At 46.1% G+C, this 22,953-nt stretch overlaps 1 protein-coding gene across 1 annotated transcript in view; it reads right to left on the reverse strand.

Annotated features, from left to right (window-relative positions):
* Nucleotides 1–22,953, reverse strand: part of LOC142007098 (ovostatin-like) — an 84,492-nt gene that overhangs the window by 14,343 nt on the left and 47,196 nt on the right. Inside the window, exons 20-30 of the mRNA XM_074983633.1 lie at nt 19,438–19,564; nt 19,073–19,194; nt 18,063–18,114; nt 14,323–14,406; nt 12,332–12,508; nt 11,752–11,833; nt 11,170–11,326; nt 8,663–8,737; nt 7,002–7,167; nt 2,467–2,687; nt 730–945 (exon numbers count right to left, since the gene is read on the reverse strand). Of these exons, the coding sequence (XP_074839734.1) occupies nt 730–945; nt 2,467–2,687; nt 7,002–7,167; nt 8,663–8,737; nt 11,170–11,326; nt 11,752–11,833; nt 12,332–12,508; nt 14,323–14,406; nt 18,063–18,114; nt 19,073–19,194; nt 19,438–19,564 (1,479 nt within the window). The remainder of the gene's footprint in view (nt 1–729; nt 946–2,466; nt 2,688–7,001; nt 7,168–8,662; nt 8,738–11,169; nt 11,327–11,751; nt 11,834–12,331; nt 12,509–14,322; nt 14,407–18,062; nt 18,115–19,072; nt 19,195–19,437; nt 19,565–22,953) is intronic.

A 22,953-nucleotide genomic window follows, 5' to 3' on the forward strand; every position in this document is an offset into this window, starting at 1 on the left:
CGCGCAAAGACTACACGGTCCCTACTTCGACGTTGAACGTCGAAGTAGGGCGCTATTCCTATCCCCTCATGGGGTTAGCGGCTTCAACGTCTCACCGCCTAATGTCGATGTTAACATCGAAATAGCGCCCAACACGTGTAGCCGTGATGGGCGCTATTTCGAAGTTAGTGCAACTACTTCGAAGTAGCGTGCACGTGTAGACACGGCTACAGTGCTGATGTTTCTCATCTAGAAAACACTGATGAAACAAATGCCTGAAAAAAAGTTCCCTGAAATTCAGCCTATCCAACCACTCAAACTCATATATCCCGGGCAGATTTTTAACCTCAGATGGAAGATTGCTATTGATTTGACATGGAAGCAGTTGGATACTACAAAGATGGGCACTACTATAGAGCCCTATCATAGACAGGCAAACTGTAGATGGAATGCAAGTTTTACATATAAAGAGGAGGATGTCTGTGTCTGACATGTCCAACTACTAGTCATCACCCAAGAAAAACTAACCATGGGTGGTACAGAGAGAACCACCCAGGGACAATTCTTTCTTTTTGAACAGGACGTAAAGAAATTAATAAATATGTCCAAAGAGTATTAAGAAAAGAAATAAGAGGAGCAAGAAAGAATGAGAAAGATAGAAAGACTGGACAGAAGAAAGGGATACAAAAGAAGAAGGTCTGTATTATGTGCTAAAGTAGCCATATACTGCAGGGCAGGGTGAGCACTTACCTGCACAAAGACACAACCTTTGCCATCCACTTCCAGGGTATAGTTCCCTGGGACATCAGGCAGAGGACTCTGTTGCAACAGTAGCCTGTTTTGGTTATTCACCTCAAAGATCTTCTCAAAAGGTTTGCTAGAGCTGATTTTAACTGTGTTTTGGATATTCTCTGAGTAGGTCTTTGCACCGTAATCTGCCAGTGCTCGAAGAGCAAGAACTGTGTCCTGGAAAGGAATAATTGCCAATTACAGACACACTGTGGTGGGTTACTGCCTGTGCTAGTTAAACACACAGTTCCAAAAGAGGTCCCGTCATTTCACACTGATTAGATAAGGTCTGCACTTGGATACAACGCAACGGGTTGCATACAGGCTATGAAGTCATTTCATTGGTGCATAGACATTTTGTATGATGGAAGAAATACATCTACAAATAAGAGGTATTATCAAACCCCAACAATGGGCAGGGGCGGGATAGAGAGTGTGTCTGTGATCCTCTTTGGATGCCACTCAGGCTTGTGCTAATTTTGCAGCAAGTTGGTTAAAAAGAGTATATGCCATTTAGGCCTGACATATTACAAAGAAAGGCTCAAGTATTAAAGTGCAGATAACCTGTAGTCCAAACCAATCCTAGTTTATCTTGGAAACGGAGTCCCAGAGAGCATTGGAGTACACCTCCAAGGTGTTTCAGTGCATCATGGGAGCCTGAAGGCAAATCATACATATATCAATAAAAAGCTGAGAACCGGGAATGAATGGAATTCTCTGAGCTCCTACCCACATGAAGATCTAACTGTACATATTGCCATTCAGTTGCCTCCTTGCGGCTTTCACCCTGGCACATTTAGGACCAGATGATGTGCACAGGAGAGCTCAACTCTGATGTTCTGCTCCCCCCACAAGTGAAATTACTTTTACACACATGAATCCATCACTCTGCAAAGAGCTCCAGTGCACTGGCGCTATGTATGTGGAGGTTAAGGCTAGGGGAACAGACCATGAAACCCCTAGCCAGCTGGTACGGTGAGGGGCAGACTGTGGGGCCGACAGCCACTGTGGGCCCCAGAGCAAGTTTGGGTGATGGCCTGGCCCTCTGCCACCAAAAAGGGTAAGGCCTTGGGCAGAAGGGGTTAAGACTGGGGGTAGCCAGCCCTCAGTGCTACCAGGACCATGGTCCCTCCCCCGGGACCAGGGTGATGCTCCAGCAGCAATTCAAAGGCCGCTGGGGCTGCAGCTACCACTGCCTTCATAGTAGCATCAGCCAGGAGCCCTGGGCTTCTTTGAATTGCTGTGCCCCGGGGCCACCGTCCCCTGTGTGCCTCCCCTGCAGGTAGGCCTGGGCATAGCTTGCAATCCCTTCATGGCTGTTACTCCACATTTTGGAATGGGGCCTGGGACTATCTGGTGTTACCTTCTGGCAGTTAGAGTTTCAGGGACACCAGAGTAGAGGGTTGCCTCCTTGCCCATCTCGGCTAACAGCCATCACTGAACTGCTCCTACTCCTTTTTCATACCCAGGTATACTTTTGGCCTCCACCACATACCCTGTCAATGGGTGCCACAGGTTGATTGTGGATGGTGTAACTACATCATTTCATGACTGTTACTCTGCATTTTGGAATGGGGCCTGGACTATCTGTGGGAGGAAGTGGCCAATGGATCTCCTTCACCACAGTCCGACTGTCTCTCTCTCAAGAGCTAATTCAGCTGAGTTGTGTGAGCAGAGGACAGAAGGCCGTTAGCATACCTGAGTGGAAGTGAAGCCCCCAAAGGAATTCTGCTGTTTGATGACCCACTGCACAGACTCTGAGGCAAATGTTAGGTCCTTTGAAGATAGGTTGGGTTTCCGTAGCACTGCCAGTAGCACATAGCAGGTCATCTCAATCTCCGCAGAGGGGGCAGGAGTATAGAAAGAGGGGACATTTTCTGCAGGGGGCTTCACCTCCCGCTCCCAGTGGACTGAGCCATCTGAGAAGAGAAAGAAGGTTGTGAAGAATCCGTACAGCAGCTTAACAATTAGTAGTCTGGGCTGCCACGCAGAAGACCCGGTGCTGGGCTCTTTGGGTATGTCTTCTTTGGACGGTATGTAGAGTACACAGGTGCATGGCCCTCCTGGGAGAGGTATGAATAGCAGTGTAGGCCGAGAGGCACTGCTCAGGCAAGTAGTACACCTGGGCCTGAAAGCTGTCGGTCGGGACCCAATACTTTACACAGCTTTCTATTTGCCCACTGAAAAAAAGAGGGAAGAAAAAAAGGCTCTGCTGGCTACCTGTTACTGTCGCTGTCCCTCTTTATAAGGCAAGGGTCTGGCTGCAGGAGCAGTGCACTCCTCCCCACCACCAGAGCCTTTCACGGACACAGGTAGCTACATGCTGACTGCAGTGTGGGGACAGCCTCATCGGCACTGTGGCATGCAGCTGTGCCTGCACTACACACACCCACAGCGGTGTATAGTGCAGACATAGCATTTCTTTCTCTAGCAGGACGGGAGGGCTGTGAAGAACAAACATAGTGATTCACACTCCAGTGAGGAACATGAATCTTTAGTTCTCAGTTCTAAGGCCAGATGTGCATATTTACACAGGTGCAACTCCAGAGAAACTCTGCTGAACAAATAGGACCATAAGGAAGGCCTTACAGGGTCACCTCAATAGTCTATCTAGCGCAGTATCCTGTCTTCTGATAGGACCATAGAATCAGAGAATCATAGAACGCTGGGACTGGAAGGGACCTCGAGAGGCCATTGAGTCCAGCCCCCTGTCCTCATGGCAGGACCAAGTACCGTCTAGACCGTCCCTGATAGACATCTATCTAACCTGTTCTTAAATATCTCCAGCAATGAATTTATTCCAGTGTTTGACCACCCTGACAGTTAGGAACTTTTTCCTAATGTCCAACCAAAACCTCCCTTGTTGCAGTTTAAGCTCATTGCCTCTTGTTCTATCCTCAGAGGCCAAGAAGAACAAGTTTTCTCCCTCCTCCTTATGACACCCTTTTAGATACCTGAAAACTGCTATCCGCTATAGTGCCTAGTGTCAGATGCTTTAGAGAGAATGAACAAAACAGGGCAATTAGTGAGGGGTCCATCCCAAGTTGTCCAGTCCCATCTTCTGATAGTCAGAGTTTCAGGGACACCGAGAGCAGAGGATCCTTGCCTATCTTGGCTAGCAGCTTGCATTGAACTGCCCCGACTCCTTTTCCATACCGTGTTATACTTTTGGCCTTCACAACATGCCCTGGCAATGAATGCCACAGGTTGATTGTGTATTGTGTAACTACATCATCCTTTTGTTCATTGTAAACTGGCTACTTATCATTTTGTGGGGGAGATGACTGATTCTTGTGTAATGTGAAGGAGTAATGAACACTTTCCTATTCACTTGCTCCACTCCAGTTTCAATTGTATAGACCATTAATGTAGCTTACCTCAGGGTTCTCTTCTCTGAGCTGAACATAACCACCTCTAAAACTGGGTCTACACCTGCCCCCAACTTTGAAGGGGGCATGTTAATCAGGGTGATGGGAGATTACTAATGAAGTGCTGCATTTAATACAAAACCTTCAAAGTGTCCAAGAGGAACTGCTTTGTCATATCTGCCCAGTGATCCATCTCATACATGGCCTGTACCAACTGCTCCAGAAAAAGGTGCAAGAAATGGAAATGTGAACAGTTATGGAATAAGCCATATATAAAGTAGTTTCTTTCTAACTCTCCTCAAATATGGGTTGTCTCACGCCCTAAAATATGATAATTTAATCCCTTTTAAATTTTGGGGTTCTAATCATACGTAATCCAACCGTGGCTATTCTCATTGTCTATATACACTTCTGATTTGTTATGAATCCCAGTAAGTTTTAAGCCTCAACAGGATCTAGTAGCAATGAGTTCTTCCTCTCAATTTTTAATTTGCGTCCTTTTAATTTAATTGAATATTCCCTTGGTTCGGTTTTATGAAAAAAGGCAAAACAAGAGCACACAATCTACCTGTTCTATACCAGTCTTTTATTTTTGTCTCTGTTTTAAATACTCTTTTTTTCCCAATCTATTTTCCAGTGGAAATCGTTGTACTCCTCATATTCCTCTACTCAATTTTATCTTTGAACCTACTGTAGTTTAGTTCCTCTTTGAGACAGGAGGGCCAGAATTGAATACAGTATTCCAGCACAGTGCTCTGCATCAACAGTTGTTCATCCATCAATGCTTATGGATAATGGGATTAGATTGGAAAGATGTCTGTGTGCCACAAGTTGTCACTCCGTGCACAGGATAGTCACATAAAAGTACAGTCAGATACATCGAAAGGAAAGGCTAGACCTAAAGCAAGAGACAGAGTTCTGGTCTCAGTTCCTTCCTTCCAGCCACCCTTGATTTGCACCAGTGAAAGGGAGGTCAGACTCAGGCCTGATGAGTTCTCATCTCTAATAACCAAAATCATAGAATCATAGAACACTAGGACTGGAAGGGACCTCAAGAGGCCATCGAGTTCAGCCCCCTGCCCCAATGGCAGGACCAAGTACTATCTAAACCATCCCTAATAGACATCTATCTAACCTGTTCTTAAATATCTCCAGCGATGGAAATTCCACAACTGCCCTTGGCAATTTATTCCAGTGTTTGACCACCCTGACAGTTAGGAACTTTTTCCTAATGTCCGACCTAAACCTCCCTTGCTGCAGTTTAAGCCTGTAGCCTTTTGTTCTATCCTCAGAAGCCAAGAAGAACAAGTTTTCTACTTCCTCCTTATGACTCCCTTTTAAATACCTGAAAACCGCTATCATGTCTCCCCTCAATCTTCTCTTTTCCAAACTAAACAAGCCCAATTCTTTCAGCCTTTCTTCGCAGGTCACATTCTCTAGACCTTTAATCATTCTTGACGCTCTTTTCTGGACCCTCTCCAGTTTCTCCACATCTTTTTTGAACTGCGGTGCCCAGAACTGGACACAATACTCCAGCTGAGGCCTAACCAGCGCAAAGTAGAGCGGAAGAATGACTTCTCGTGTCTTGTTCACAACACACCTGTTAATGCATCCCAGAATCATGATTGTTTTTTTTGCAACAGCATCACACTGTTGACTCATATTTAGCTTGTGGTCCACTATAATCCCTATATGTGGCACACAGATATCTTTGCAATCTAATCCCAGTATCCATAAGTATTGATAGATGAACAACTGTTGATGCAGAGCAGTGTGCTGGAATACTGTATTCAATTCTGGCCCTCCTGTCTCAAAAAGGAACTAAATGTTTGGTGACAAATTATATGTATTACTGGACACCTTCATACGGCTATTTACGTAGGAGGAGAGGCACTAGAGAGGCTTGATTGAGGTTGGGAGGTTAAAATCATAGAATCCTAGGGCTGGAAGAGACCTCAGGAGGTCATCAAGTCCAGCCCCCTGTCTAAAGCAGGATCAGCTCTAAGTAAATCATCCCAGCCAGGACTTTGTCAAGCTGGGACTTAAAAACCTCTAGGAATGGAGATTCCACCATTTCTCTAGGTAACACATTCTAGTGCTTCACCACCCTTCTGGTGAAATAGCTTTTCCTAATAGCCAACCTCCACCTCTGTAATTTGAGACCCATTGTTTCTTATTCTGCCACCCGCTACTCCTGAGAACAGCCTATCTCCATCCTCTTTGGAACCCCATTTCCAGAAGTTGAAGGCTGCTATGAAATCACTCTTCTCTTCTGCAAACTATTTAGTTTAACGCATATCTCTCAGCTTCTCCTCATAGGTCACATACTCCACCCCCCATAATCATTTTCCTTGCCTTCTGCTGGACCCTCTCCAGTGCATCCACATCCTTTCTATACTGGGACACCCAGAACTGGATGTAATACTCCAGATGTGTCCTTACCCATGCCGAATAAAGGGGAATAATAACTTCTCAAGATCTGCTGGAAATGTTCCTCCTAAACAACCCAATATGCCATTAGCTTTCTTGGCTACAAGAGCACACTGTTGATTCATGAGAGGGGCAGGTTGGCAAGACAGTCAAGTGCTCTTTCATTAGGTAGAGAGGAAGGTTAATCTGGGTTGTGTATTTAAAATAAACCCACAGATCCTCACATTTTCTCCTTTTCTACTGGCCTACCTATGGGCCTGCCCATCTCCCTATTTATTTCCAATGAGTCAAACTCATGACATCATACGATTTCCATAAATGATATAGTTATCATGGTTTCTAGACAGGAACACTAGAATTTCAGGTGGCAGTATCATCTAGGTATGCCCGTCTACCATCAGTGTTAACATCCCAGAAAATGTAGGTAACACTTACCAACTTTCTTAGCTGATTTTTCCAGCTCCGTCAAGAAAAAGTCACATTTCCCCTCATTGCCAATGAAGCAGAAGATATAAGCTAGGAGTGCCTGGGTGTAAACTCTCCTGGTTTCCTCTTCAGGTGCAGCCTCCAGGCAAAATAAGCCATTTCGGACCACAGGGTGCTATAAAGAAATAAATTCGATCTGTGTGTGCATGGGGGACATACATCTTCAACCAACCAGATATTTCTGTTCCCATACATTCCAGGAGCACTTCTTCTGGACACTATTACAGTAGCGAACGAGCAACCTTGTAGGTCCAAAGTGTGGGTAGCATTTTCAGGCATTTTCAGACTATGGAAACTTCATACAACAGGAGTGCTTTCACAACTGAAGTTAAAAATTGAGTTTAAAAGAAAGCTCATTTTATCTCACCCTCCCAAGACCACTGCTTTGCTTAGCTTGACAATTAATTATTAAACATCCACTGGCAACATCATATTCTGTCGTCATGGACAAACTCAACAGTATGGGCCAGATTCCACTCTCAGTAGCTATGTCTACACTGGAGAATTTAGTCGACAAAAGGCTAGTTTTGTCAACAAAAGTCATGGAGCATCCACACTAAAAATGTGTTCTGCCACCAGTAAATCGACAGAATGTGGCACTTTCGCTGACAGTCTTCTGCCTCTCCCTTATGAGGCAAAACGCTTTTCTCGACAGAATCTACCAATAAAAAAGCTGTGTGGGTGCTCAGGGGGCCCTCTGTTGACAGACAGGGCTTCTGGGTCATTGGGCAGCCCTGTCTGCTGTGTTTCCGGTCGGCTTTTTCAATCTGCTTTGCAGTCTGGCCGCAGTCTGTTGACAGAAGTTTTGTCAGAAGAGATCTGACTGTAACTTCTGTCGAAAGATGGCTGTGGTGTAGACATAGCAAGTGCATCTAGTGTTAACTCATTGATGTCTATGGTGTCGTCTTGGTTTTATAGAAAAGTAAATGAAGTTACAGAAAGGTCACTAAAAATCACAATCTGGCTCCATGTCTCCACTTCTTTAGAATGTAGGCCAGGAGGAAACAACCCCCTCAGGCACAAACAAAACACTTGATAAGGAAATGTAGGAAAATATAAGCCAGTAAGTCTGTGATGTTAGAGTCTGAGATCCAAACTCTTCTCTCCCTTACACCAAGCATTGTATAACAAGACACAAATTGTCCCTCAGCTTGATGGGCTGTTTCATGTTTAACTGGTGGTAGCATTCCTTCATCAGAACTGGGGCTTACTCCAGCTCTGCACATAATCAGAGATACAAGAGTGAACAGGCCCATCTGGATGTTCCATAGGCCTGTTTGTGGCTGTGATAATAATACAATCACAAGTGCCTGATGAGTCTGCAGGCATGTCTAACATTTCATATAATCAGAAGTTATGCCGAGCCGTACGCTGCACTAGATCCACTCAGGCAGTGCCCACTGTTTGCAGTGGAATTTCAGATTGAAACCTGGGGGCAATCCATAGCCCCTTGTCATTATTAGCAGCGCTGACTGCATACGCATTCCATGCAGATGTGTCCATGAGGGGTCATCACTTCCAGCACCTAGGCGATTGGTAACAGATTCCGGGGCCAAGCCAATTGATGGAGACCAATTACAGAAGGACCACCATAGTGAAGGAAACCTTACCGAGCTGGGGTGTCCAGCCTCAAGCAGAGCCGTGGTGACATAGGCTGTGAGTGAAAGCTCGTCATCAACTCCTCCCTGAATAAAACACATGCCAAAACTCATCAAGTAGTCAGTCCAGGGGGTGGGGGTGGGGATGGGGATGGGGGTGGGGGGGCAGGGAAGGAGTGGGGAAGAAGAGGATCACCTACTCCTCCCCTTGAACTGTTTCACTGACCAACGACACCAAAGTGATTCCCGAATTGTGTTATTACTCTGTTAGACTGGATAGAAAGTCAGGGTTGGAGCTCTCAAGCTGATCACACAAGTGTTTGCTGGGCACATCAGACTGGCTCTGCTCCTTTCTTTCAAGCTGCTTCCAGGAGTAGCGGGTTCGCAGAAATTTTGGTGGTGCCCAGCATGCCCAGACACCACACCCCTTTTTCCCTCCCAAAGTCCCTCCTCCCCCCTCTTGCCTAAAGCCCTGGAAGGGAGTTTGCGTGCAGGGTAGGGATGACTGGTGTGAGGGAGTATGGAGGGCTACCACCCATGTGACTGTTTCTCCAACATGGAGAAAGTCCAAGACAACCCCTCTTTGACCCAGGCTCCTTATCTCCCCACCGCAGCCCCATCCTTCTGCTCCTCTTTCCTATCCTTGCTCTGCTCCCACGCCACCTTTTTTCCCAGCCCCTCCCCTGAGTGATGCAGCCTGGGAGATTAGTGGGGCCAGGGTCAGCACCAACAGTGTGGGTCCAGCCCCTCCCTCCCCTGCAGAGACCAGCTGTGCTGGGGGAAGCAGAGCAATACAGCTGCAGCTCACTCTGCTCCTCTGGTCATATCACTCTGCTTCCCACCAGTGAGTGCAGGGCTGGTCCCATGTCTGCCCCGGGCAGCAAGCCAGGAAAGCAGAGCAGGCTGGAGCCACCTTGCTCCACTTTCCCTGCCAGTGAGTGGAGGTCAGAACCTCTGCTGTGGGCGCCAGGTCCTCCAGCTAGTCCCTCCGGATGCCCAAGGACTCTGGCTCTGCCTGCTGTTGGATGGTCCCTTGCTCTACTCATGTGTGGTGTCTGGGAGTTCCTGCACCCCCTCTTGCCCCTGCACATTGCCCCGGTGCTGGGTACAGCACTGGGCTGGGGCCAGGGGCAGTGGGGTGAGGCAGAGGGGATGAAGGCTCTCAGAGGGAGTTGGGATGCCAGACAGGTGAGGGGTGAGGTTCTGGGGGAGAGTCTGGGTGCAGGAGGGGCCTTGGGTCCAGGCTCTGGGAGAGAATGTGGGTTTTAGGAGTGGGGGTGCAGGTTCTGGGTAAGTCTGGGTCCTGGGTGCAGGCTGTGGCCTGGGACAGAAGGTGGGAGTGCATGAGGTGGTGTTGGGGTTAGGCTCTGGGAGGGAGTTTGTGGGCTGGAGGTAGTGTGGGACTGGGGGACAGGGCAGGGAGCGAGGATGTAGGCTCTGAAAGGATTGGGGTGCATGGGGGGAATATGGGTTACTATGCTTAACAGGGGCCTTCCCTCATGCAGCAGCTTCTGGTGGGGGTGGGGAGGGCAGAAGTCTGCTGCCTTCCTGTTGCCCCATGTGCTTCTCTCTCCATGCATCTGACATTCCCATTCCCACCAGCTGTCCCTGGGTGATTTAAAACAGTCTGGGAGCCCCCACTGCCACTTTTGACAGCACAGTGGACCTAGAGGGGCTTCCTCCTGGTCGCCCTGCTCTGCCCTGCTGCAGGCACTTCATTCTGCAGCCTGTGGCAGGGGTGTCTGAAAGCACTGCTCCCAGGAGCTCCCAAGGCAGTGCACTGCCCCACTCCCACCAGGGACATGCCAGTGGCAGGGTGGGGTGACCAGCAGGAAGCTGCTGCCAGTGGTGGTGGCAGGGGCTTCCAGGGCATTGTAAATTGTTGGTGGGGGCAGCAGATGGGGCTGGAAGATGTACGGTGGGAAGCACACAGGGTGGCAGGTAGAGCTGAGGAACACATTGGGGATAAACCTGGCCCCAAACTTTGGTGGAGGCTGGGCCTGGGCCAGGAATATTCCTGGTGCCAGGGCACCATGGGGCCATAGAATTTACCACTCTTACTGCTGGCCACATTCTTCTTTACAATACAGAGCCTGGACAGCTGTGGAAGAAGGACAAGACCAGCAACCAGGGGTCCCCCTATTTTTAACATCCATGGGCAGAATAAATTTTGTTATATGCATTAAGGCATGTGTGGATGTGCACCACCAATAGAAGGACACGCTGCCAGCCGTGGGTGGCTGTGGGCTCCCTGCTAATCAGCTGGGCAGCACATGAATGTCTCCCAGGCCCACACACTCATCTTACAGGGAGCATTGCTAGCTACCGCTATTAGGGGGCCCCGCTAGCCTAAAAGGGTGTGGGAGAGAAAAAAGCATGAAAAAAGCTTCCTTAACTTCACACTTCTGTAATGACTGGAAGGAAAGGAATTTGGGATTAAGGAGAGCATTTGGCAGCAGTAAGATGATGCTTTCTCCAGGGCAAGAGAGGAAGTTTGGCAAGGAGCAGAAATATGTCACCTTCAAGGCATTGTTGAAGAGTTTTCCAACACTTTGGAAGCAGCCATTTGACTTCTGTTTGCTTGAGAGCCAGATAAAAGTTTGGGACTGGACTTTTTCGTCAATATAGATGTAGCGTCTGAGTCCCGCAAATACCAGGTATACAAAGGCGGTAAGCCTGCACAACAAACACAAGCAAGAGGTCACTAGGAGTCTGAAGAAGCAAAACTCAACACAGCTCCTTCTGCTCTACACACAGAACAAGTCGGGAATGAGCAACACACAATTGGATTGAACTGTTTCTTTTCTGTCTATAAAATTCTGGCTTTGTGTTCATATGTATGGCCATGTTGCCTTGAGTGGGTGCATCTACAGAGGAAAAAAAAAAAGAAGGAACCTGCTATCAACAGCAACTAAAAGAATTCTCCCTTAGCGTCACTGATAGTGTGTGTCGCTGTTTTTAGAGCTGTGTCCATGTTCCCAGAGCTGCGTCTAGTCCATGTCCTTTATGTGTGTGTTTAATTTATTTAGTAAAAGTGTTTTTCATCTGCAGATCATGGACTTATCACCAGCCCAGTCCTCAGCCATCTTCCCAGCTCTCACCATGTGTTTCCTTCTTTATCTCTGGTCCCAAAGATACTGTAGGATCCATCTGGGTGTTTGTATGATAGCTGCTTCTGGTACCCTGAACATACAAGAAGGAAGAGGAGATGTTTCCTGATTAAAACCAACAAAATCCCATTTAATTTGCCATCAAATAAATCCAGAACCGCAATTAGAGGGGTCAGATGGGGACACTGAAGTCTCTTAGCCTGAGCCTCAGGGACTGAGAGAAACAGAAGAACCTTGCCTTGGCATTAAAGCCCGCAGGAAAGGAGCAAGAGGAGTATGTTAGGGGCTGACAACAAAAAACAGCCTTTTGGAAAGGAAAGGGCAGTAAGAAAAGCCCTGAGGTGAGTGGTGGTTGTGGAGGGGACTGAAACTGCAGGATGAAGAAAGGAACATTTCAAGCAGAACTACTAATTATTCTGCAGTAGCAAGCAGGGCAGCAGGGTATCACAAGGCATCTATGTGGTTCAATATGCTTAGCTAACTTAAAAATGTGGCACTACCACAGTAACTTTGTAGCATATGATATCAATGGAGGCAAGAAGATGTCAAAAGTTAAGGAGAGGCTCCTCACCACTGACTAAGTGTCCAATGCCCTTGGATTCCATCTCCTTGGTCAGCTGCCCCGTATTATTCAGATAGTCCAGGACATAGAGGTTGGGGGCAAGCAGGGCCATGTTTTGCTCCCCACAGCCAAAGGGCATCTGGAGGAGCTGCTGTAGGTTATGCATGGCTATGCCCATGATATCACCTGGAAATGGGAGACCCAGAGAGTGAGTTCCATACAGAGCCTGCATCAGAATCTATCTGCTGCAGAACAATAACATCAGTACACTAGGCAAAGGCCCTCAAGTCCCTGGCTGAGGTGCTAGAATCAGCCCCAGGTTGCAGAGATTCTCCCATAGCTTTGCTATTCCATCAATAATCCATGAGTCCTGAGCACAGGAGAACAGATCTGTTCTGTTCTGACATAGATGAGTGCCAAAAAACCCCAAACAAGACATCCTCTCACATCATGCTCATTTGGCTGCCGCATCGGCACTTTGCCATCTAATCTGCAGCACAGATATCTTGAAAGTGTCAAACACTAGTGAAGTGCCAAGTAGCTGATTTTGTTATTTTTAAAAAAGGAACAAAAAAACTCATTACCAGAAAAGTTACACTTGTCAGTAAAGCCTGAGCCAAAAAGACTTTAACCAGTGACAGGTGTAAGGACTTCCATCCTGACAGGGCTAGAAATAGGCACTTAAGAACAGACTTCTCCAAACTCTGGTATCTGCACCCTAGCTTGTAAATAATGGGTGGTCATATGCTCTTATCATTTCCTCTTTATTTCCAGCTGTTAAATTGCATTAAGATAGAGCTGAAATGCATCAAATATTTTCCCAGTGTTACCTTTACATATAAGAAATTGCCGTAATTGCCACAACAACAAAGAGAGGTCCTGTGGCACCTTATAGACTAACAGATACTTTGGAGCACAAGCATTCATGGGAAAGACCCACTTTGTCAGATGCAACCTGAAATTGCCACAAGAAAGGCATGAGGTGGAGAAGAATGTTACCCATCTCACTTAATTTACTCTTTCCAGAAGTCCTAGTAATGATAGGTGACACCCTGCACACTTTTTTATTTTCTTTATTCTTCCTTTCCTTCTTTTTCTTTCTTTTCTCTCTTCCATCCCTCTTGGTGTGTGTGTGTGTGTATGTGTACACACTCACTCACACACACACACACACAGAGTATATATCTTCTGTGGGTTGTTTTTTTCATTTTTGCTCCAGAATCTGATGAAGTGGCTCTTACCCACAAAAGCTCATGCCCTAAGAAATAAAATTGGTAGTCTTTAAGGTGCTACAGGACTGCTTGTTTTTATATGATGGTGTGAAATAGCATTAGGAATGTATCAGTATGATTTTGGGGGGACTGGCATAGCTCAGTTATGACTTTATTATGTATGAGTAATATAGCTTGCTACGGAGAATGGTAGGGATGCAAATGTTTTATTGGCATAAGTTTGGGATGGGCACATTAGTTATGAGTGGCAAAGAACTGAGTCAACACAAACAAGCGACAATAAGGATACAGTTAGACTATTACTGCTATTAAATGTATCCTGAAATAGCAGCTCCAGGGATAAACTCTGTGCTGGAAATAGCATCATTATTTTGAGTGCAGTGTTCCACTTCTGCTACCCCTCGTCATGAGAGGGGCAGTTGAAACCTAAAATAGCCCCTTATTTGGAACTTCAGTGTCATTTAGATGACATTGAGCTCAGAATAAGGTAACTTGAAATACCTTATGCAATTCGTGTTGTGCAAATTGCACAAGTTATTTTGAGTTACAGCAGCAGTTTACCCATAGCTGAAATCCTCTGTACCAAAAGAAAGGTGTAAAGGTGTATGACCAACATTCAGAACCTGGACTTCTCCTTTCTGGTGAAGGCGTCTTCTAGTGCTGAAATGCTGGATGGTGAGTCTAAAAGAAGTAGGAATAAACCTTGGCGCTGAGTAGTTTGCTTATCCTGAGATGCAAGAATTTCAGTACAAAACTTAATAGATTTACCAATCACAGTGCAAAAGGCTCTGGCTGATCCTTCTACCAGGTTTGCAGGTAGTTTCAGAGATACTGGTTCAACGACTACAGCATCTGTTGGGGAAATATAGGATTTATAGTGATAATTTATATAGGTCTTCGATTTAGCAGCTAACCACTTTTTGTAAAAAAAAAATAAAATGAATGAGCCTTGTAAGACACCCACATGGGGGACCAGCATATCAATAGCAAGGGAAGAAGGGAACAATGAAAAATGAATGCAGTTAAAGTGAGACAAAATGGGGCAATCCTCGGTTGATGTAAGTTACCACAGTCCACAGAAGTCACTGTAACTATGTGAGGCTAGTGCCCACGAGCTGTGATGGTACCGGTGGCAGCCAGGAACCCAAGTCAAAGGAAACTCTTCATCTAGACACTAGAGTTGGGGGTTGGTGATGGTCAGAGTCCTCATTTTGCTCCCTCAATTACAGAATGGTTTTCCAGTAGCTTGACTACTGACCACTCTTCATGGCAAAATCCATTCCAAGGCTTCCCTGTGTCCTGTCTGTCCGCTCGCAGCCCTATTTTTCTTCCTCACTAGGAAAGGGAAACTGAAAAATTAAACACTGAGGGGAAGACATTAACTGAAGAGGCCTGCAGGGTGTCCAGGACATTTTTGAAATGCTACAGTGAACTATGTACCTTAGAAAGAGATATGGCCCCGATACTAATGTCAAGTGCTATTAGGCCATTAAGGAACAGAGGCATGGAGACACTAAGGATCTGTCCACACTGCAGACTAAATCTGGGTCAGTGGCACTGTGCTTGAACATCCATCCTATGTTCACAGAATCATAGAATCCTAGGGCTGGAAGGGACCTCAGGAGGTCATTTAGTGCAGCCCCCTGCTTCCAGCAGGATCGACCCCAACTAAGTCATCCCAGCCAGAACCTTGTCAAGCCCAGATGTAGACACCTCTAGGGATGGCGATTCCGCCACCTTGATAGATAACGCATTCCAGAGCTTCACCACCCTCCTGGTGAAAAAGTTTTACCTAATATCCAACCTACACCTCCTCCTCTGTAACTTCAGACCACTGCTTGTTGTTCTGCCATCTGTAACTACTGAGAACACCCTCTTTAGAACTCCCCTTCAGGAAGCTGAAGGCTGCTATCAAATTTCCCCTCACTCTTCTTTTCTGCAAGCTAAATAAGCTTAGATCCCTCAGCCTCTCTTCATAGGCCATGTGCTCCAGCCCCGTAATCATTTTCATTACCCTCTACTGGACCAGCTCCAATGCATCCACATCCTTTCTATACTGGGGGCCTCGGAACTGGACACAATACTCCAGATGTGGCCTCAACAGTGCTGAATAAAGGGGAATAATAACTTTCTTAGATCTACTGGCAATGTTCCTCCTAATGCACCCAATATGCTATTAGCCTTCCTGGCTACAAGGGCACACTGTTGACTCATATCCAACCTCTCATCCACTCGAGTCCCCACCTTCTTTTTTGCTGCACTGCTACTAAACCAGTTGGTCCCCAGCCTGTAACAATGCTTGGGATTCTTCTGTTCCAGGTGCAGGGCTGTGCACTTGTCCTTGTTGAACCTCATCAGATTTCTTTTGGCCCAGTCCTCCAATTTCACTAGGTCACTCTGGACCCTATCTCTACCTTCCAATGTATCTACCTGTCCCCCTAGCTTATTGTCATCTGCAAATTTGCTGAGGGTGCAATCCATGAGTACATCTGGGTAATTAATAAAGATGTTGAACAATATCAGCCCTAGAACTGATCCTTGCGGCGCACCACTTGAAACCTACCACCAACCAGACATTGACACATTGATCACTACCCTTTGGGCCTGACCATCTAGCCAGCCTCAAAGTACATTTATGCAATCCACACTTCCTTAACGTAAGGGCAAGAATGTTGTGGGAGACTGTATCAAAAGCTTTGCTAAAGTCAAGGTATATCACATCCATTGACTTCTCCATGAGCACAGAGCCAGTTACCTCATCATTGAAGCTAATCAAATTCATGAGGCATGACTTGCCCCTGGTGAATCCATGTTGACTACTCTTGATCACTTTCTCCTCTTTTAAGTGCTCCAAAATGGATTCCTTGAGGATTCCCTCCACGATTTTTCTGTGGACTGAGGTAAGGTTGACCATTCTATAGTTCCCTGGATCATACTTTCCCTTTTTAAAGTTGGCCACTACATTTGTCTTTTTCCAGCCATCTGGGACCTCCCCCAATCTCCACGAGTTTTCAAAGATAATGGCCAAAGGCTTTGCAATGACCTCTGCCAATTCCCTCAGTACCGTTGAATGCATTAAATCCGGACTCATATATTTGTGTATGTCTAGCTTTTCCAAATAGCTCTGAATCTGTTTTTCCCCACCGAGTGCTGTTTACTTCTTTCCCATACTGCATTGCCTAGTGCTGTAGTCTGGGAGCTGACTTTGTCTGTGAAGACTGACGCAAAGAAAGCATTGAGTACTTCACCTTTTCCCATATGATCTATCACCGACTCACCTCCCTCATCTAGTAACAGCCCTATACCCTCCCTGATAACCCCCTTATTGTTAACCTGCCTGTAGAAACCCTTCTTGTTGCCCTTTACTTTCTTTGCCAGCTGCAGTTCCAATTGTGATTTTGCCTTCCTGATTACTCCCCAGCACTCTCCAGACCTATATTTATACTCCTTCTTAGTCATCTATCCAAGTTTCCACTTCTTATACACATCGCTTTTGAGTTTAAGCTGATCAAGTATTTCCCTGGTAAGCTAAGCTGGTTGCTTAGTAAATTTGCTTTTCTTTCTGTGCATTGGGGTGATTTGTTTCTGTGCCTTCAATAAGACTTATTTAAAATACTGCCAGCTCTCCGGAACTCCTTTCCCCTTCATACTAGCTTCTCAGGGGGTCCTGCCCACCAGTTCCCTCAGGTGGACGAAATCTGCTCTTGCAAAACCAAGGGACTGTATTTTACTGCTCACGTTTCTACCTTTTGTCAGGATCCTGAAATCTACCATCTCATGATCACTGCTACCCAGGTTGCCACCCACTTCTATTTTGCCCACTAATTCTTCCCTGTTTGTGAGCAGCAGGTCAAGCTGTGCATGGCCCTTGGTGGTTCCTTCAGCACTTGCACCAGGACGTTATCCCCAACATTCTCCAAAAGTCTCCCATGAGAACAAGGGCCTGTGATCTGGAAGCTTGTTTTAGTTGGAAACCAGGGGTTACAAATGGCAGAACCAGGTCTCAGAGCTGTGCTAACCCATCCCTAGGTCACTGCTCTGACCTTCTGACTGGGGTCTGCAGCCTGACCTGTATCCATGCTGCAAAATGGCAGGTCAGGGATCTAAGTCACACCAGGACACAGGCTCTTACTTACCCCAAGCTGGGCTCTAGAAGCCAGGTCATGAGTGCTCACTGAACCAAACCACACTGGCTTGGATGCCGGGACTTGGACTCACACTTGAGACAGAGCCTGGGTTAAGTGTGCAGTGTAGATCCTAAGTGTGATGCTCAAGGTCACATAGTAATTTAGTGGCTCAGCAGAGAATTAAATACTAATTGTCCAAGCACCAGACTAACACCCTAACACCCAGACTATCCTGCCTCACACAGCTAGATACCAGCTCTACAGTCACCTGTGTTGTGCTTCAGTGACAGGGGCTGGCTCAGGGACTTAATATTAAATAGTGCTGAGGGAAAGATCTTTGGTTGCAGTCAACATGTACAGAATTTGGAGAGATGTCCTTACTTTGCGTGCAGATGAGGTTGCTCTGGGTCACCGACCTTTTGATGCCTTCAGGCTGGTTTGTGATGTGGGGAGAGAGGAAACACAGACAGCACAGCAGAATGAACGTTACAGAAGAAACCAGTTCAACGACAATAAGGTATAACCATGCTAACCCCATAACTGCAATATCAAGTAATCAGACACTAGAGTTGGGTATAGCTGTTACTTCAGGGGAGCTCTAGCCAAATGATTCTGTGTTTGTTGAATTTTCCTATTCTCCTTCCTCTGTTACACAAAGCGGGCTGGAAACTTACTGCAATTTCCTTCCACCTGCTTCAGTCCTCCCCTCTCTTTATTTCCCCTTCCAGACTGCAGTCCCTGAATCTCCCAGTTCAAGATGACATACAGGAAGGTAACGTTCCTGCCAGCCAGCAGATACCTGTAATAGGTGCAGGACTAGGGCTTGGACATGTTGCTGTGTGCCCTGTAAACGTTGTTGCTTGCTAGTTAGATAGAGTAATGCAATCTGTGACTACGAAATACCAAGCAGAACTCTGGTAAGCATGAGGGAGGTTATAGGAACTCAGCTGGTGTATCTGCTTCCTGGGGACCAGATATATGCTGGTTCTAGTCTCAACTCTACCAAAGTGCAGTATGCAAATGCAGTAAATCCATGCAACAATACTTTGCTCATGGGGAAGCAGTCCTGTCCTACTGAGTCAACATATCCAGTCTGACCCCAGGCTGGCAAACACAACAAGCAAGACCAATTCTCCAGCACTGCAGTTAGAAGGAGGGAGGAGTTTCAGGGTGGGCTGGCTTGCACACACTGACCATCACATTTACTGACCACTCTGGATGGCAATGGTATCACTCCCACAGTAATCGCTATTCCTATCCCAGCTGGCTGACTTTGGATGCAAACCTGGTGTGCTTTAGGGCACCTGAACTACTCTGACCTGCTTTCACAGATACTTGCTGAACTCTTCACTGGAGGGAAAGTTGTTCAAACAAAGAGTTTTTCACTGTACCTCAACCAAGAGGGTTCTGATCAGGGTGTCCTTCCACCCTATCTCCAGACTCCCAGATGTTGTGTTCCCACACCTGCCAGCACTCTGCTTGGTCTCAGCAGTAACATTGAATGTCACATCACCTGGAAGAGCATCCCATACAAAGAAAAAATGTTACCATGAATGAACAGCCATAAGATGATGAAATTCAGAGCTCTGTAAATGGAAAGGGCCAGAGCAAAGCAGTTCTCTATACAGAGCAACTCCCAAGCAAATTAGCTTGGGGCAATGTAGATCCAAGTTCTGTGGGCTGAGATGGACTCATTACATTTTGGCTTCTGGTGACAAGTGAATAAACTAGCATTAGTCATGGGACAGAAACTTACCAAGTTTTTTGGGGATAATATTCCAGACATAGGTTTTCCTTTCACTGGCGCACACACATTCATCGTCTGTCTGTGGAGAGAGGAGCTGAGCCTCATAATCCTGGGAAGTGGCCAACAAAATACCAACCTGAGAGCAAGAGAGAAATGCTGCTGTGGTACACATTGCATCAGACACAGGAATTCCCTTCTGCCTGTCTCCAGTGGACATGCAGTGCCAAAACTATGGGGCAGTAGTGGGACAGGAGATGGTGTGGTATTGGATGGACCACTCTTCAGAAGAGATTTTAACAGAGCTACCTTCTGCCTGTCGCTGGTAGCTATCCATAGGGACATGAAATATACCATTGCATTAGGTAACTTAATATTCTCACCAGCACCCATGCACTCACTCCAAACACAAGGTGACCTGCATAGGAAAACATTGCCTGGGCTCTTTTTTGCTGCTTTATGGGATATATTGAAGGCCACCAAGGGTTGTTACCTTTTCTTCCAAATATTTTTCTAAATGATTTTCTAGATTTCTGGGTTTTGTTACAGGACTGCTCAGAAAATTGGAAAGGGGTTGTGACATCACAAGACGTGGAGAGGAGAAGGAAATTTTAGTCAAACTTTTATTTGGTATCATCTATTTAACTCAGATACTTGAAAAACAGGTAGGAGAAAAGTCTTCTTCTTTGTGAAAGATTTAAACACACCTCTTTAAGGAAGGGTTATGAAAGCTCTGCTGTAGTTCTGCAGTTATACTAGGAGACCTCCACCAAAAAGAGGATAAATTGAGATCTCATGATTTAATATTAAAATCAAGCATTTTGAAAAAGGAGAAAAATCAAGCACAATGCAAAGAAGGCACAAGTATTGTTCAAATGTCCCCTTTGGCTTGTGTGCATCCTACTGGGGAGTGTGGCTGCAACCCTCTGTTATTGGAAATGTTTGGGCAGGAGCGTAGTGAGGTACTTAGAATCCCCCAGTGGTTAGCTGGAAACAACACATTCGAACATGACTCTTATGCCTCCTGTCTTCAAGAGCAGAAAGCTCTGCCTCATGCTGCTGACTGGCATGCAAGAAGTGCAGGCTATTTGCCTCATCCTTCAGAAGGGCTCAGGTTACACTACAGCGCTCTGTCAACAGAAGTCACTGCTCTTGTGACAAAACAGGCATCTGGAAGCACAGCAGACAGGGCTGCCCATTGTCCTGGGTGCCCTGTCTGTCGAGAGAAGGCCTCCCAGAGCATCCATGCAGCTTTTTGGTCAACACAATCTGTCAACAGCAGCGTTATGCCTCAAAGCTTTGAGGCAGAATGCTGCCGGAGAAAGTGCTGTGTTTTGTCAAGATACCGTCAATAAAACAAAGTTGTGAAGAATACTAAACCATGAATGAAGCTATGGTAACTCCTCTCTTAATCGTGTCACAGTTAATGTTATTTCATTGTTACATTACTTATCTATTAGACCACCTAGGGCTTGAGGGAACCTCAGGAGGTCATCGAGTTCAGCCCTCTGCCTGAAGCTACACAGCATGCTGGCACTTCGAAGTTTGACGCTTCAAAGTTGCCGCGGGGGAGAATTAGCCTAATGAAGTGCTGCATATGCATCGCAGCACTTCATTAGTAAATTTCCCATCAGCCTGATTACCATGCTGCTTTCAAAGAAGGGGGCAAGTGTAGACATAGCCTAGGAGAGTGGTGAAGCGGATATGGGGAAGTCAGTGGATGTGATATACCTTGACTTCAGCAAAGCTTTTGATACTGTCTCCCAGAACATTCTTGTCCAGAAGTTAAGGCAATATGGATTGGATCCTTGGACTATAAGATGGATAGAAAGCTGTCTTGATGGTCGGGCCCAAGAGGTGGTGGTCAATGGTTCAATATCTGGATGGCGGTCAGTTTCAAGTGGAGTGCCACAAGGCTCGGTTCTGGGGCTGGTGTTGCTCAACATCTTTATTAATGACCTGGATGAGGGACTGGATTGCACCCTCAGCAAGTTTGCAGGGGACACAAAACTAGGGTGAGTTAAATACGTGGGAGGGTTGAGAGAGAATCCAGAGTGACCTGGATAAATTGGAGGACTGTGCCAAAAGAAATCTGATGCAGTTCAACTAGGAGAAGTGTAGAGTCCTGCACCTGGGGTGGAAGAACCCCAAGCATTGTCATATGCTGAGGACCGACTGGCTCAGTAGCAATATGATGGAAAGGGACCTAGTGGTTATCATAGAATCATAGAATGCTAGGACTGGAAGGGACCTTGAGAGGTCATCGAGTCCAGCCCCCTGTCCTCATGGCAGGACCAAGTACTGTCTAGACCATCCCTGATAGACATTTATCTAACCTGTTCTTAAATATCTCCAGAGATGGAGATTTCACAGCCTCCCTAGGCAATTTATTCCAGTGTTTGACCACCCTGGCAGTTAGGAATTTTTTCCTAATGTCCAACCTAAACATCCCTTGCTGCAGTTTAAGCCCATTGCTTCTTGTATCCTCAGAGGCCAAGAAGAACAAGTTTTCTCCCTCCTTTTTATGACACCCTTGTAGATACCTGAAAACCACTATCATGGCCCCCCTTAATCTTCTGTTTTCCAAACTAAACAAGCCTAATTCTTTCAGCCTTTCTTCACAGGTCACGTTCTCTAGACCTTTGATCATTCTTATCGCTCTTTTCTGGACCCTTTCCAATTTCTCCACATCTTTCTTGAAATGTGGCACCAGAACTGGACACAATACTCCAACTGAGGCCTAACCAGCGCAGAGTACAGCGGAAGAATGACCTCTCCTGTCTTGTTCACAACACATCTGTTAATGCATCCCAGAATCACGTTTGCTTTTTTTGCAACAGCATCACTCTGTTGACTCATATTTAACTTGTGATCCACTATAACCCCTAGATCCCTTTCTGCTGTACTCTTCCTAGGTAGTCCTTTCCCATTCTGTATGTGTGAAACTGATTGTTCCTTCCCAAGTGGAGCACTTTGCATTTGCCCTTATTAAGCTTCATCCTGTTTATCTCAGACCATTTCTCCAATGTATCCAGATCATTTTGAAATTTGACCCTGTCCTCCAAAGCAGTAGCAACCCCTCCTACCTTGGTATCATCTGCAAACTTAATAAGCGTACTGTCTATGTCAATATCTAAATCGTTGATGAAGATATTGAACAGAACCGGTTCCAATACAGACCCCTGTGGAACCCCACTTGTTATACCTTTCCAGCAGGATTGAGAAATATTAATAACTACTCTCTGAGTAAGGTTATCCAGCCAGTTTTGCACTCACCTTATAGTAGCCCCATCTAAGTTGTATTTGCCTAATTTACTGATAAGATTATCATGCGAGACCATATCAAATGCCTTACTAAAGTCTAGGTATACCACATCCACCGCTTCTCCCTTGTCCACAAGGCTCGTTATCCTATCAAAGAAATCTATCAGATTGCTATGACATGATTTGTTCTTTGCAAATCCATGCTGGTTGTTCCCTATCAGCTTACCACCTTCGAAGTGTTTGCAGATGATTTCCTTAATTACT

This window comes from Carettochelys insculpta, chromosome 1, assembly GCF_033958435.1.
Source record: "Carettochelys insculpta isolate YL-2023 chromosome 1, ASM3395843v1, whole genome shotgun sequence".
Lineage (NCBI taxonomy): Eukaryota > Metazoa > Chordata > Testudines > Carettochelyidae > Carettochelys > Carettochelys insculpta.